This window comes from Chiloscyllium plagiosum, chromosome 18 (genome assembly GCF_004010195.1).
Source record: "Chiloscyllium plagiosum isolate BGI_BamShark_2017 chromosome 18, ASM401019v2, whole genome shotgun sequence".
Taxonomy (NCBI): Eukaryota; Metazoa; Chordata; class Chondrichthyes; order Orectolobiformes; family Hemiscylliidae; genus Chiloscyllium; species Chiloscyllium plagiosum.
Window position 1 is genome coordinate 42,964,445 of NC_057727.1, and position 16,062 is coordinate 42,980,506.

The 16,062-nt window shown below is 37.0% G+C and overlaps 1 protein-coding gene across 6 annotated transcripts in view; it reads left to right on the forward strand.

Annotated features, from left to right (window-relative positions):
• The window catches only part of LOC122559072 (chemokine-like protein TAFA-1), a 474,754-nt gene that overhangs the window by 431,482 nt on the left and 27,210 nt on the right, over positions 1-16,062 (forward strand). For 5 of the 6 annotated variants that reach the window (XR_006314330.1, XR_006314332.1, XR_006314331.1 and 2 more), the window contains exons 4-5: positions 5,947-6,071; positions 11,553-11,701. Coding sequence is in view for 1 of the 6 variants with exons in the window: in XM_043708309.1 (XP_043564244.1) it covers positions 5,947-6,071 (125 nt within the window). In the remaining 5 variants the exon portion in view is untranslated. The remainder of the gene's footprint in view (positions 1-5,946; positions 6,072-11,552; positions 11,702-16,062) is intronic. The other variant, XM_043708309.1, reaches the window with a different exon arrangement.

A 16,062-nucleotide genomic window follows, 5' to 3' on the forward strand; every position in this document is an offset into this window, starting at 1 on the left:
TCAAATTCCATTTAAAGTGCCCATATTTCCTTTAGGCCCTCAGTAAGAATATGTTTTGTGAGTTTCTCTGTTATTCGTCTAGTCATAGTTTTCAGTCTGTGTCAACTTCTTACCAGGTTTTCCAACAATAGAAACAATCCTTCTCAGAAACATTCATAATATTGACACACTGCATTCATCTCTCTTTTAATTTCCTCAGTTCTGGTGAAAAATTGTTTAATCCTTTATTCATAAATAATCAGTATTACTACAGTGAATTTCCACCATATATTTTTCTAAATCTCTCAATATCCGTACCAAATGCATTGCTGAAAATTACATGATAGTCCAAGTGTTACCACTGCAATTCCTCGTACAAATTTAATGCTATGTCCTTGCTATTGGATTCAATAACCCTTTCTTATATGACTCAGAATCTCATTTCCCTTGTTATGGCCTTTTCTGTCTGTGCCTTCAGTTTTATAGATCTATGTAGCTGTATCCTGAACTCCTTCTATTCATCCATGCTGTTAAAAATTTATCAGTTAGGCTATTGCTGAGAAAAAGACAGACATGAAGTCAAATCTTTTCATCTTACACAAATCAGAGCAAATCCAAGAAAATCAAATTTCAAATGATCACTTGCAAAAGTGGTTTTCATGAATAGTTGACAAAAGGTCCATGTTTGTCAGAAGTGACATACATTCACACTCAGAGACTAGTTCTCTGCAAGCTAAAGGAATATGGTCAAGCCTCATACCTATGTTGAATTAGCTGGGAGCATGGGGAGCCTGTAGTTCCCTATTAGTTTCTTCATGGCTTGGATGAATCAGAGTCAATTTTTTAGTGAATCACCATCCTTTTTTTCCTGTGATAAAAATTGTTGTCAACATTTGAAATTTGACATCTGTTCTAATGAGTGCAAGATTAAAAAGCTACATGTTTTAAAAAGTAAAGACTGATTTTTGAAGCTGTAGGTTGGTTTTAACTCTTTCTGGACAAATCTGTGCCTTGCTAAGCATGTAGCCAGAAGATGTGCATTTAGGACTCGACTGCTTGGGATCACAAAATTAGCATGACCTGGATCATCTGCATGGTAATTGCACATTCTGAGTTCCATGCCATCAAATCAGCCATATTAAATTTTTAGCACTCAGTGTGATTTTGGAGTCATGAGGGTAATAGAACATAGAAAAATAGAACATAGAAAAATACAACGCAGTACAGGCCCTTTGGCCCTCGATGTTGCGCCGATCCAAGCCCACCTAACCTACACTAGCCCACTGTCCTCCATGTTTTGAGGGGAATAAACTCCGGAAGTGAATAAACTTTCAAAGAAAGATTTTCCCTTAAATGTCCAGACACCAGCAAACCATATCTAGATATCTCGCACAAATATATTTGAGGTCATAAGGAGTCAAGAAATCATCAATAAGAGTAGTCTTAGAATGCATGAAAGCTGAACTATTTCTGTGAGAAACAAAATAAAATGGAAATTCCTAGCAGCAACCTGACTATCTGTAAGACAAGTGTCTTTAATACAATACGATCTAAATGGCCAGAGTTCTTGATTCTTATTTAAGGCTGAGACAGATTTTAAACCAGTGAGGGAATCAAGGGTTATGGGGAAAAAGCAGGAGAGTGAAGTTGAGTATTGTCAGATCAGCCAGGATGTTATTGAATGGTAGAGTAGACTCAATGGACTGAATGGCCTAAGTCTGCTCCGCCATCTTTTGATCCGACCATCCTTGGTTACTTCCTAAATCAAATTTCCCCTGTCAGTATGTCAGGAATATGGCTGTTGTTGATGATTCCAAAATATTCAGCTCCATTTATAACTTCTTCAATTATGACATAGACAAACTGAAATGCAGAGAGAAATTCAAAGTTCTGCTGCCAAGTGGCAGATAAAATTCATATCACGAAAAAATACAATCAATGACTGCATCCATCAAAAAAGAAATCCCATAACCGTGAATGAGATCAGCCACAACATTACTGAGAAAGTAGCCACCATTCAGGACAGGACAGGGCAGTTCACTGAATTAGCAATCAGTATCCACCCTCTCAGTTTCCAGGAGACTCTACCTGCTGTACACATTTATTCCCCAAGTTTAGCATCATCCAGTCTTTTACTACCAAGAAGGATAAAGAATAGCAGCACCATCAACTGCAAATTCCATTCCATTTCATGTGCCACTCTAGCCTTACGTATAAGCCTTTGATTCATTAACATCGCTGGAGTATCCTACAGATGCAGAGCCATAGAAAAAGGAGATGGTGAAGTGAAAAATGGGTCTGGAGGTGGGGTAATAGGGGGTGGTGAGGGGGCGAACGGTTGAGTCCAGTCCATAGCCGAGACAGGAGCGCCTTATCTAGAGGAGGAAGGGGACGTTAAGGAAAATGGTCTTGACCCTAGCTAGGGGATTGGAAGCAGAATGAGTCTAGATCAGGGGAAGAGTCAATGAGTCTGGAGCAGGGTTAAACAGTCTGGAGCAGGGATAGGGGAAGGGGACCGTTTCAGGTCGACAATGGGAAGTGGATTTCAGGTCCCATGGGGAAAGAGGGAGATGTCAGGCCAGGATCTGGGGTGTTTGGGGGAGGTGTCGTTGGGGGTCTGTGAGGTAAGCATTGACTCATTTGAGTAATTATTCAGGAATTAGACTATATATTTAACAGTGTAACTTTTCTCAAGTAACTACTTAATTTCGTTAGAACCCTTTGAATCCTTTCTTTGAATTTAATTGGAAACTTCGAGGTGGTTTCCAATCTTCAGTTTCCCAGGTAATTCCTTCAAAGTTTGCTACAATGGAATTCTTCAGGATCTCCATGTGCAATTCTGCATCCACGTTGGAATAACAACTGTCTGGCTATTTGAAAATCCAGGCTGCAGTTGATTCTATGCTGCAAACTGCAGTAAGCGCATTACCACAATGTTGATACCAACTAATCCTGCAGGTTATGGCCTCTGAAATTCCCAAGTTCAAAATCTCATTGGCAAGCAGCCAAATACAGCCTAATGAAAAGAGGAAGTGCAGTGTCTCACTATTCAGCATGAATGGGCTTCAAGCTAATAGGTAATCCAAGGGTCACATACTGCACACTCTGCACATTCACATTTATTTTCTCAGGATGTAAAATCATTTAGTGCTTTGCTGTCCCTCCTTTAAAAATCCTCTAACCAGCCCACAAGCATCGTAATGAGACATTGAGAAGCGTGTCTCCTTAATTAAAGACATTTCTAAATTAATTACATTTTTACCAGAGAAAGGCTGAAAAAATGATCCTGTCTCATACCTTTCCATAAGCTATACTTAACTGTCTCCCCACTACAGCCTGAAATCCTGGTTCTTTATTTACATTACATTTCAGCATGGCAATTTTCTGTCATGGCAAGTGGAGCAAGACAATAAAAAAAAGCTATTACATACAACAATTGCTGAGCTAGGGAACCTTTGTTATAGAATAAATCAGGAATAAAATTACAATTTCACTATTCTCATAGTTTATATAAACCATATGTTAGACTGAACATTACTTCCTGTTTGGAATTATACAACTAATCAAACTACAATAAATTATAACTTGTACTTGATACACTATATAAAAGCATTTTTTTTAGATTTTTTTAACTAATAAATATTTATTGCATATTAGAATTAACAAAAATCTAATTACATTATGGGTGTCATTTTGTTAGCATCTCTGTTTTTAACAATGAATAATGGCTTATTCATATCCTCATGATAGATTTTAAAAACCCATTACTGATGTGCCACGTTTCTTCCACATTATTATCCATGATGATACATTAAGTGTTCAGAACCAAGAAGTATCAGAATAAATCTTCATATTAAAAAGTAACTCTGGAGTACATAAGACTTGAGTGAACCCTTTTGTTTTGCCCTTTTTTCCCTTGCTTCTACACTGTTAATAGGACAGACCTATTACATGGGGATGTAGTTCATTCTTTTTCCTGAAATTTGTAATGACTGAGACAGGACTATAATGGTCATTGCAGCAGCTGCTCCTGACTGTTAAATGTAGTGGCTTTACACCACCATCCTGCTGGACTCAATTTCCCAATGACATTTGTAGAAAATAGGCAATTGCAATTTTAATGCAGGTGCTGCTGGCTGAAAATAATTTTGTTTCCTCTTTCGAATTCAGTTTCTTTCATGTGCAAGCTTGATCTTGAAAGATATCATTTCCTATTCTCATTGCCACTTGGAGACAGCTGGTGTCACGAATACAGCCCTTCAGCTATATTCCAGGCTTACAAGATGTTGCTGAAGCGAGGAGAACACATAAATTGCCATTTCTAAAGGAAATCGCTAATATGAACAAATGCAAGATCCATAATGGCTTTTGTGTACTGTTTTGAAAGGATTGTGAAAAAGAATGCCTTCTTAAGTAAGCCTGCACTTTTATCTACTGAGTGCACTCAATTGAAAGATGGCGGTGTTGAGCAATGCATCACAAATATTGTATAACAATATAGGTATGACAGAAGTACTTTTTAAAATAAAAATCAAATTGAAGACCACTTTTATTTGCTTTCCGAGATGTTGATTCACACAAGCTGACAGATGATTATTGCAATTTTTAGTTAGCTTAAATTCAGCAATTTCTATAATTGCAATTGGTAATAGAAATAAGATTACCATTTGATCGTTGTTGTCTACTGGAGAAAAATTGACTTATATATTCAATCACAACAGGTATAGATTTGTGAGGGTATGTGGAACTTAATATATCAAGTTAGAGCAGTTTGTTGCTAGTGACTAAATTTAAAATATAAATCTCAGGAAAAGAAAAATATCAATTTTAAATATTTCTCTTCTCTTTTGTACTATCTGGATTACAGTCTGTTGATCACATGAAGGAGTGATGTGTAACCTGGTACCCTCCTCCCAAACCATTCTTACTCTTGCTTCTAGACCATCCAAAAGTGACTTCTTTATTCATTCATAGGATGTGAGCTTCAGTGGCTGGGCTGGTATTTATTACCCATACCTGGTTCCCCTTGAGAAGATGTTGGTGAGCTGCCTTCTTGAACCACTGCAGTCCTTTTTATGTAGGTAGATCCGTAATTCTGTTAGGATTTTGACCCAGTGACAGTGAAGGAACAATGATATATTTCCAAGTCAGGATAGTAAGTGGCTTGAAGGGGAACTTTACAGCTGGTGTTCCCATGTATTTGCTGCTCTGTCCTTCTAGACGCTCATGGTCTTGGACTTGGAAGGTGCTATCTAAGAGAGAATTTCTGCAGTCCATCTTGTTGATGGTACATATTGCTACTATTGAACATTGGTAAGCTTCCTCAAGATGTGATACAATTCTACCTGATACAAGCTGAAGTGATTGATTGACTGATTTATTGTTATCACTTATACCGAGATACAGTGAAAAGTGTTGTTTTGGTATACAGGCAAATTGTACCACACAGAGTGTATCAGAGTAGTAGAACACAATGCAGAATACAGTGTTACAGCTGCATAGAGGGTGCAGGAGAGAAAGATCAGAATTAACATTTGAGAGGTCCATTCAAAAGTCTGATAACAGCAGGTAGTGATGTTGAACTGCAAGACAAAATATGTTGCACTACTTTACTTCAGCAGCTCTAAAGAATGAAAATAACTGTGACGGAATATATTTCATGGTGGATACTTGAGATCCTACATATACATACACATGTGCATTATTAAACCATGGGCCTTTGGTGAGTTTTGAATAAAATGTATATAATGAATTTCTCTCTTGCCTAGCAGTGGCAGATGCAGCGCTTTGTAAGCCTGGGCATTTCAAAAAATACATATACTTATATTTGATGACACTATTAATTTTATTTTAATAGGATCACAAAAGCTGCTTAGAAAAGTATAGAACATAATGCACAAAATTTCACACATCCTCAAACAATGATTCATTAACCATTTCTTTTATCTATTCCATGATCTTCTAAAGCTTCCATTGTTATTGGGAAATGGTGGTGTGAGATGGACCCCTGTATAGAGGGAGAGGAATGCAAGACATTACCAGATAATTCAGGATGGATGTGTGCTTCTGGCAATAGAGTTAAGACTACAAAGGTAAGAATCTGAGACTATGTATTCAGATCACATAGAAATCGTTCTTTTTTAAAGCCCAACCATAAACAGTTGAACAAAAAAAAGGAATTGAGGGTGTGTATGTATTTGGGTAATTTGGCTTTGTCATATCTTCTTACAACATCTTGATCTCCACTCTCCTTTTTCTAGTTTTTCTTATTGCAGTAATCTATTAACATATTACTTTTCTCATGATTGGGTACAGTGGTATACACCAGTCAGAGAAAATTTCCAAAAAGTGTCTATTGTTGTGATGAATAAAAATGATGCACTGATAAATATTGGGAATAGATAAACAATGGCTTCCAGGTATTCTCATATTAGAAAGGAATTTTATTTCCCTATAATCCAACTGCTCCTATCATATTCATTCACACCTCATCTGATTTTACATATGTTACACAGAATTACCCTTTTAATTAATAAGAGCTGATTGACATTTATTGCCATTTCTGAGTTAAGAAATAATTGAATACAATTTGGTTTGATACACGTCATGCACTTGGTAATGAAATTGCTGAATGCCCAGCATTTTGGAGTAGGCATGATGGTGAATAATATACAAATAGTCATTTGATAGTACAGAACTTCAGCATTGCTGAAAAAGACACATATTGGCACAGCTTTTCATCTTTCACTCAGCAGGATAATTTGCAAGACGTACTACAGTAATGGGAAGAGAACATTTATACAATGTAAGAGGAGAGTGTTGCTTATTTGGCAAATGGGCTCTTATTGCGATTGGTGTTGCCATGGAGAATGCATGAGTTAATGATGTGTAGTAGTTAACTGCCAAGCTTTATCTAAATTTGAAACCAGGCAGGTTGACTCTGATTGATCAATACATTGCCTTGGAAATGAATCAGGAATGGCTGTCACCTATTTTGTTGATTTGAAACAGGCACAGCCTATCTGCTGTCTATCTGCAAAAAATAAGGCCCTCTGTATTCATTTGTGCAGCCTCTAACAAATGCAAGTGCGCCACATTGGCAACTGATTTTGGATTGACACTTGTCATTAACTGGTATAGCTTCCGTGGCAAGACAAAAAACAACTTAGAAAGATGTTTTTATTTCAGCAGTATTCAAATAATATACATTGTGGTAACCAAATGTGGAAAAAAAATGTACTGGTTTCTCAACAATAGTTTCAAGTTGATATTTTATCTAAATTATTCTATCCACATTCTTTGTGAGTTATCCTTTCCAATCTAATTTCCTTAATTTGATCAGTTGTCCTATTTGAAACCTGATTTTATGACATGTTTGGCTCGCTACTTTCTTGGTAGACCATGTTTGGGAATTCTTTCCCAGCACTAAAAATTTAATTTCATAATCACTGCTTCAGTATTGCCTATTTGTGTTCTTTTCTTCCGAAGCCATTTCTTTTAATTACCCATTCTTAAGGGATAGAAAACAGGATTGTGATGAATGACTGTTTCCAATGGCTGAACAGAAAAATAAAGTTGGAGTTCCAAGGTTCAGCAGCAGGGCCCTGGTGTTTTTTAATAGACATTAATGACTTGGACTTGGGGTGGGTGATCAGCATGGAGGGTTGGGGAATTCAGGGCAGAATTTCAAAATTTGCAATGCATGTAAAACTTTGTTGTTTTTTGGTGTGGGAATGAGAACACATTAGCAAGGCCAGCATGATTACCCATCACGAACCTTGACAAGCTGGTGATGAGCTGCCTTCTTGATCTGCTGCATTCAGTCAAGTATAGGTATGCTTAGAGAGGTACCTGTTAAAGAGGGAGTTCCAGTTCCAGTGACAGTGAAGGAACTACCATATAGTTCCAGGTCAGCATGCTGGACAACTTGAAGGAAAATTTGCAGATTTTTCCTATGCATCTTTGTCCTTATCCTTTTTGATGGTAAAGGTGACAAATTTAGAAGGTATTTTTAAAGGAGCCTGGACGAGTTGCTGCTGTGCATCTTCTAGATGGTAGTGTTCGCATGGTGGAGAGTGTGAATATTTAAGGCATGGATGGGATTCTAATTATATAAGTTGCATTATTCCAGATGATGTTGAGTTTCTTATATGTTGTTGAAGGCTGTAGGCATCCAGGACATTGATGATAGGGGATTTGGCAATGGTAATGCCACTGAATGTCAAGGGGAGAAGGTTAGTTTTTCTCTTGTTGGAAATAGTAATTTTTTTGGTATTGTGTGGCACAATTGTTAATTGCCATTTAACAGATTAAGTCTAATTGTTGTATTCAGATATGGATAGTTTCAGTATCCAAGGAGTTGAAAATAGTATCGAACTTTGTGCAATAATCAACAAACATCCTACTTCTAACTTTATGTTGAGGACTCAAGTTAGTGAGGCCTAGCATGCTACCCTGAAAAGCTACCACAGAGATTATGTAGGTTTCAGCTGAAACAATCATATCATTCTTCTTTGTGTTTGGCATGACTCCAACCAGTGGAGAATTTCCCTGTGATTTCTAATGACATCAATTTTTAACAATGAAAGGAATATTAATAGACTTCTACAGTTCATGGATAGTTTAGTAGCACAAACAGACAAAATTCAATAAAGTATGAGATAATACATTTTGATTAGAAGAATGAAAGAGAATGTGCATGCAATGTGGCACAATTGCAAAGGAGAAGCAAGGCATGAGTCACTTTGGTGTATTGGCGTGCATCTCAAAAAGTGCACATCTCTCAAAAGATGTCAAGATAGGCTAATGAAACATGCAAAATCCTGGACAAGTAGAACACTAATAGCAAGAATTTATGTGAAATCATTCCTGCCTGGAGTATTCCCTTCTGGGCATTACACTTTCAGGAATATGTAAAGACTTGGGAACTTTCCAGAAGGAATTTACCAGATGGGTTTGGTGATGACAGATTGTAATGACATGGATACGTACGAAAGGCTAGGATTTCTCTCCATCAAGCTGAGAGGAGATTGTTTAAAGTTATTTAAAATCATGAAATGATTCAATAATAAAGTTTTAAAGGATTACATTAAATAAACAGAAACTTTCCAAAGGAAGTGTTGCTAACCAAAGAGTATCAAGTTTAAAAAGAGCACGTGGACTAATAGTACACAGTGAGTGGTTAGGAATACACTGTTTGAGAAGGATGTGAATAAGATTGAATGGCGGCTGCAGTGTGCACCTTACATAATTGTTCTGATAGCACATCATGAGAATACGAATAATGCTAAATGATTACATTTTTTAAAAAACTGATTTACAGTCTCTTGATTTCTCACTCCCACAATTATTAAATGAGTGGCATTGCTTTTTTTTTCGGTCCAAGGGGAACATTGCTGAATCAAGAAAATTTTGCAACAGTGACTAATGGATCTGCAAATTCCACACCTACTAATATTAATAAACTAATTTTGTGGTGGAATCAATCAGGTCAAGGGGATTTAGCTACATTAAATTCCCCATAATGTAGCATGTATTGGGAGTAGCAGGGTGCCAATTACACGTATCTGCCAGTTTCTTCTGGAAACCCAATACAGTACACTCTAGTATTCTTTAAATAAACTTAAACTTAAATATCAAAAAGGTAGTGCAGTTTTCTCACTGAGATCTGAAAATGTTGATAGTAAGGTCAACAATAGAATTAGTACTTGCATCTTAAGCAGCATGGTGGATGAGCATATATGTATCAGAACTTGGTGAACCAAGTTCAAATATATGTTTTGAAGAAACTTTTAAAAAATTATATATTTTGTTTAAACTTTTTTTTGCTAGTTGCATGAGTATTCCCGGACGCTTGTGTACCTGATAACAGGGAGGTTGCTGTACACTAATGTTAATTGAAAGAATAGAATGCACATAATCTGAGTGTGTATGAAAATAATTGTTCAAGTTATTGAAGATAACCTTTGTGAAATAACAATGGAATAAATTGGAAAACTCTCTTCCAATTGAGCTTTGCTGAAATGGTGAAATAATGGGGGACAGATGAAACTCAAAGTATGGCTACCTAAGCTTCTCTCATGGCAGTAAAGACAATGTTCAAGTTGTGATAACTCCATGATGGTAATCATGCATTATTTAAGTAGTATTACAGGGTAATTGGATAGTGTTACAATTTAATTTCTAGATTCTTATTTTGAAGGAGGCAAGAATATTATTGATAATCGATTTGAAAAATGGATTTGAATTACAAACTTTGCATGGAAATTTTACAATTTTTTTATTGGGATCAGCTCATCTGCTATTATTCCTTTATTCAAAAAAAATATTTTGTTGACTGGCAACATAGAAAACAAAGTAGACCATTGAGTGTATTGGGCCTGTTCTGCCATTCATTCAATTAAGTCATGACTGATATGTATCTCAATTCTATTTACCTGTCTTAACTCCATATCTTTCAATAACTTTGCTCACAAAAATAATCCACTAAAACTAAATTCTCAAATTAGGATTGATAATTTTCCTTTTGAATGCTATAATTCATGACTTTCAAGACATTTTATATTAAATATCAATGTAGAACCTATACTGATTTAGATGATTTCTCTCCAAGAGTTCATCACTGTCACTGAATTACGCTACCCCACAATTGAACTGTTAGAATGATCGTCTCTCTTTTTAGTGAGTACAAGCATGAAAGGTCCTATAAAGAATTATATTTTATGTGGTATTTCTTCTTTAGTGTTGCATACAGTTATTCAATTATAAAATATAAATTACATCTATTGTTTGACACTTGTACAAACAAATACTTGCAACTTGATTTCAACATGACGTGACTGGAAAATTGCAAACCTTGAAAATTGGTTTCAAAACATACCCTAAAAATCAATCGAAAAAGTCGCAGCCTTTTTAATGCTGACTGATTTTCTGCAATCAATCAGTAAATACCAAAATTTCACATCCGGTCTATCTGGGAGCAAAAATGAAAGTTAACATTTCAAGTTGAAATCATTTAGCATAAAGAGTTTCTCTGCAAGAAATGTTCTCCCAACTTTCTTTTTGGATGCAGGCAAAATTATAAATATTTCTGATGGTCTGTTATGATTTCCAGCTTTATTTGTTTTCTATTATGGCTCTTCTATGAGATATAACTGAAATATTTGATCAAAGGTGATTAACATGTCAATTCCCATTGGTTCCTTCAACAAACACTTGTGTCCATTTAATTAAAACAACATATAAGTGAACATATCAAGGAATTGGAGAAATATAACAAAATGGTGCTATTGGGATTTCAGAGTCTTTGAAAGTCACTTATAATAATCCATTGAGTGGTTCAGGCATGTCAATTTTGTTTCAGACTGTATTCTCTGACATCCCTTCTCAACTTTGAAACTCAAAAAATTATTGATGCATTGAATTTAATTAGGATCATGATTTAATGTCTCTTATGGATCCTGAAAGACAAACTGGTAAGAATTGAGGAAAGACCACGTCTGTTTTCACATGTAATAATGGAACACTCTGATCCAATATAGTGTCTAATGACTATCATGAATTTTGCTTTGCAGTTATTTGCAAAGGACCACATTATGGGAAGAGTTGAGGAACTGTAATCCAGTTTCAGATGGTGTGGTTGGAGTGATTGCCGTCATCATAGATATTAGTTTATCTATCATGGTTTCATCTAGTAGTAAACCGTGTTCCAATGGGGACCAAGGTACTGTAGGGTCAATAGATATGTATTTTTTTAAACAAAGTAGTATTGTATATTATTTAACAATTCAGGAAAAAGATACATTTGTGAAATATTAATTGATATGTTTTCCTAGTTGATTACTAAAGATGGAATTCATCAATTACCATTTCATTAATATTCATATGTTTGCTCACAATGTATGAAATTTCCCTCTTAAATATTCAGTATTGGCACTGCACCATTTCAGCAATTAAAATATTACAAAGTTTAGCAGGTACCTTTTATAAGTCACTTCTAGAATTTAAAGGAAGCACAGCACAGGAAAAAAATACAATTTCTGAGCAGCATGCTGTATAATTAGTATGCATTAAATATCTTACATTACTTATGGTCGCTGCATTTAATTATTGAACTCCAGATGCTAGAATGCTCAGTGGAATTTTTCATTTTGAACAACCGCTGGGTATCAGGTTAAATGAGTTGTCTTCTATATCGAATATAAAAGTTACTAATTAGGGTTTGAAGAATTAGTAACAATAAACTACTCTACAGATCTATAAAATGCAAAATCATTAATATAGATCACTTGCAACATTGATGAAACGGTCTAATTTCCCAAACATTTGTAGAAATATGGTACATGTATTATTTGAAAAAGAATGGCAAAGCATCAGTGTCAGTTTATGTTAAATATTAATAATTGCAAAAGTATTTAAGGGGCTAAATTGGAGTGCACCAGAAGCGAGAAAAAGCATTATAATGCTGTATGAGTTGTTTGTCATATGAACAGAATAACATATAATTGAGGAACAGAAGTAGGCCATTCAGCCCTCTAAGGATTCTATGCCATTCCAAAAAAAAAAGTCTGTTTGTGTTTTGAATTCCATATTCCCATCTATTCCCAATAATCTTTGATTCCTTGCCTAACAAAACTGTCTAGCTCCTACTTTAAAGTTTGTTATGGACCAGGCCAGACCTCCTCATAATATTTTAAGAAGGTAGTCTAGACCCTAACTTTTTCTTATTTTAAAGGAAGTGGGTGTTGCAGGGGTGATGCAGCTTATAAAACACTTGGCTTTAAGCAAAGCAGAATTTATGTAAACATTACAGTTGAAACACGAACCAAAAAAATCAGAATTTAGAATAATTTTACGACTGGAAAACTTAACTGATCCAACACAATAACTATTACCAATTAACTGTTCCAGTACACTGACATCCCAGAAACAAATATCTTGGCAAAAAGGTAAATTTTAACACAGATTCATACAAGCAGGAGGGAACAACTTCCAGAGAGAGATTTCAGAAGAAAGTCAGAGGAATTTTTTACTGAAGCTTGCAACTCCCCTGGACGCACACATCTTGTGACTGCTACACTAAAAATGAACAAGGAAACACTTTAACTGGGAGAATTGGCCACTCCCTTTCTCTTGTTAAACTAGACTCTTCAGTACCTCCACCTTTATGACCTCATTTCTAAAATACCAAGGACAATATAACCTTTTTCAAAGTGACAGCATCATCAATGACTCCATCTCAACCAATTTCTGATGCAGAGAGGTCCAAAGTCACACAAACAACTCTGAGAGAAGTTCTCCTCATCTCTGTCCTAACAATTTTAAATAGTCTCCCCTGGTTCTTGGTGCACCCAGAAGAGAAAACATCACTTCCACATCCACATTGTCATATCCTTCCAAAATCTTATGTACTTCAACCAAGTCACCCCTTATGGAATGGTTTGAAAATCGCACTCCAATATCCTAATGACTCCAGGATAAGCTCAACGTTTTAAGTGAGTATGGTTGAAGGGAGTCAAGAACTTACTTGCATTGAATTACCCATATACAGAACTAATTTGAGGTCAGGGAGGCTAAAAAGGCACTTAGCAATTTGTAAGTCAGTTGATCCAGAGAGTCCAGTGCAACCTTCAGCACAGTTGCCAGGGACAATGGGGCAGAATTTAGGAGATTCTGAAAAATTATTACTGAGAAATTTGGGGACCCGAATGATTTTGCACTGGATCATGTGCGTGATGTCATATTTGGCTATTACGGACATTTGCAAGTGATGAGGCTGCTGTCCCTTCAAACTTGGCTCCTCTTTACTGCCGGCAGCTGCCGATCCCATCAAGCAACTGTTGGTGCTTATGTTTCACAGGCAGTTCCCAATTCCTGGTTATGCTCATTGTCACTAAGTCACTGTCTTAACCAACCAGGGCCTTTGAAGAAAGCGTCTTAAGAGTAATGCAGATGAAGTGTAGGTCTGGAGCCCATAAAAATACATACATTAATTCCTGAACCTAAATTGATAATCAAGCCTCCTCTAAAGGGAGTTTGGAAGCCCTCCAGAGAAGGAGTCAAATGGCAGTGGAAGCAGATAACTGTGAAAGTCAATGACCTTGGTGATGTACCACAAGTTCAGTGAATGATTGATTAAAGAGTGAATGAGTCTTCCAATGCTAGATCACCAACTGCACCACTAACCTCAATTTCTGCTGGAGTCAGCCCATCCCCATCACTCACCTTTCAACAATCTCTTGTCAGTCAAGACTTGTACCAACACTTGTAAGCTTCATTTCACCTTCATACAGTTAGCACTGTTACAAACCTCACTTCCACATTACACACATGTTGCCAGCTTTTTAACCTTGACAACGACATCTCCCAAAACAGACTGTGTGGTATATGGAAAACTTTCATCTCTTTTTTTGCAGGACAAGGTGGTGCATGACCTGAAACAATATGATCTAAACTGAGTAGGTGGGCATCATTCTTTGTCCTAATCCCAGGAAGGAAATAGAACTGTTAATTCCTGGGACATCCATTGCTGCATAGATGGCCTGCAACCAGGCAGAGTTCATATTTAATCATTGTAAACAAAAGACACAATCAGTGTTGGAAACATCTCTTTGATGTAATGTTTCTATCAGGACCTTAAGATCTTCTTCGAATAATCTGAAATTCGGATAATTGAAATTTGGATTATCGAGGTTCCTCTGTAGTTGTGGTGAGGTAGGGGACAGCATTAAATAAGAAACTAGAGAAGTATGCACCAATGGTGATTCTCATAGGTGATTTTAATCTACATATAGTCTGGGCAATTGACATTCGTCATAATATTGTGGATCGCTGGAGTGTTGACAAAATGAATTGTTAGATCTGAGTATTAAGGAACCAACTCAAGGGAAGATTATTCTAAAGTTTGTGCATTGAGAAGGGGTTAATTAATATTGATTTGGATGAAGGAATTGACATATATTTTCAAGTTTGTTACCATACAGAACTCAATGGGAGTTTGAGTGATGAGGAATTTAACAAGGCTTCAGGGAAATTCAGATAGATTGACTGAGTGGGCAAATAGATGGCACATGCAGTATGTTATCGATAAATTTGAAGTTGTCCACTTCAGTAGTAAAAACCAAATGGATGTGTATTATTTAAATATCACTAGGTTGGGAAAAGTTGATGTACCAAGGGACCCAAGTATTTTTGTGCATTAGTCATTGAAAACAAACATGTAGGTGTCAGCAAGCAGTTAGGAAGATAAATGGTATGTTGGCTATCATTGCAAAAGGGTTTGAGTATAGGAGTAAGGAAATCTTACAGTGCATTGGAGAGTCCACAAATGGAGTATTATGTGCAGTTTTGGTCTCCTTACCAAAGAAAAGATCTGTTTGGTGGAGAGGGAGTGCAATGAGATTTCACAAGATCAATTCCTGGAATGGCAGGGTTGTCATATCATGAGAGATTGGGGTATTATCCCTGGCTTGGGCTCCAGAACAAGAGGTCATGCTCTCAGGATACTTGGATTGATGTGGAGGTGCTGGTGTTGGACTGGGGCAGACATGGATACTTGGATTGATGTGGAGGTGCTGGTGTTGGACTGGGACAGACACTGATACTTGGATTGATGTGGAGGACTTCGTGTTGGACTGGGGCAGACACGGATACTTGGATTGATGTGGAGGACCTGGTGTTGGACTGGAGCAGACATGGATACTTGGATTGATGTGGTCGACCTGGTGTTGGATTGGAGCAGACACGGATACTTGGATTGATGTGGAGGACCTGGTGTTGAACTGGGGCAGACACGGATACTTGGATTGATGTGGAGGACCTGGTGTTGGATTGGAGCAGATACAGATACTTGGATTGATGTGGAGGTGCTGGTGTTGGACTGGGGCAGACACGGATACTTGGATTGAAGTGGAGGCACCGGTGTTGGACTGGAGCAGACACGGATACTTGGATTGATGTGGAGGCACCGGTGTTGGACTGGAGCAGACACGGATACTTGGGTTGATGTGGAGGTGCTGGTGTTGGACTGGGGCAGACACGGATACTTGGATTGATGTGGAGGACCTGGTGTTGGACTGGAGCAGA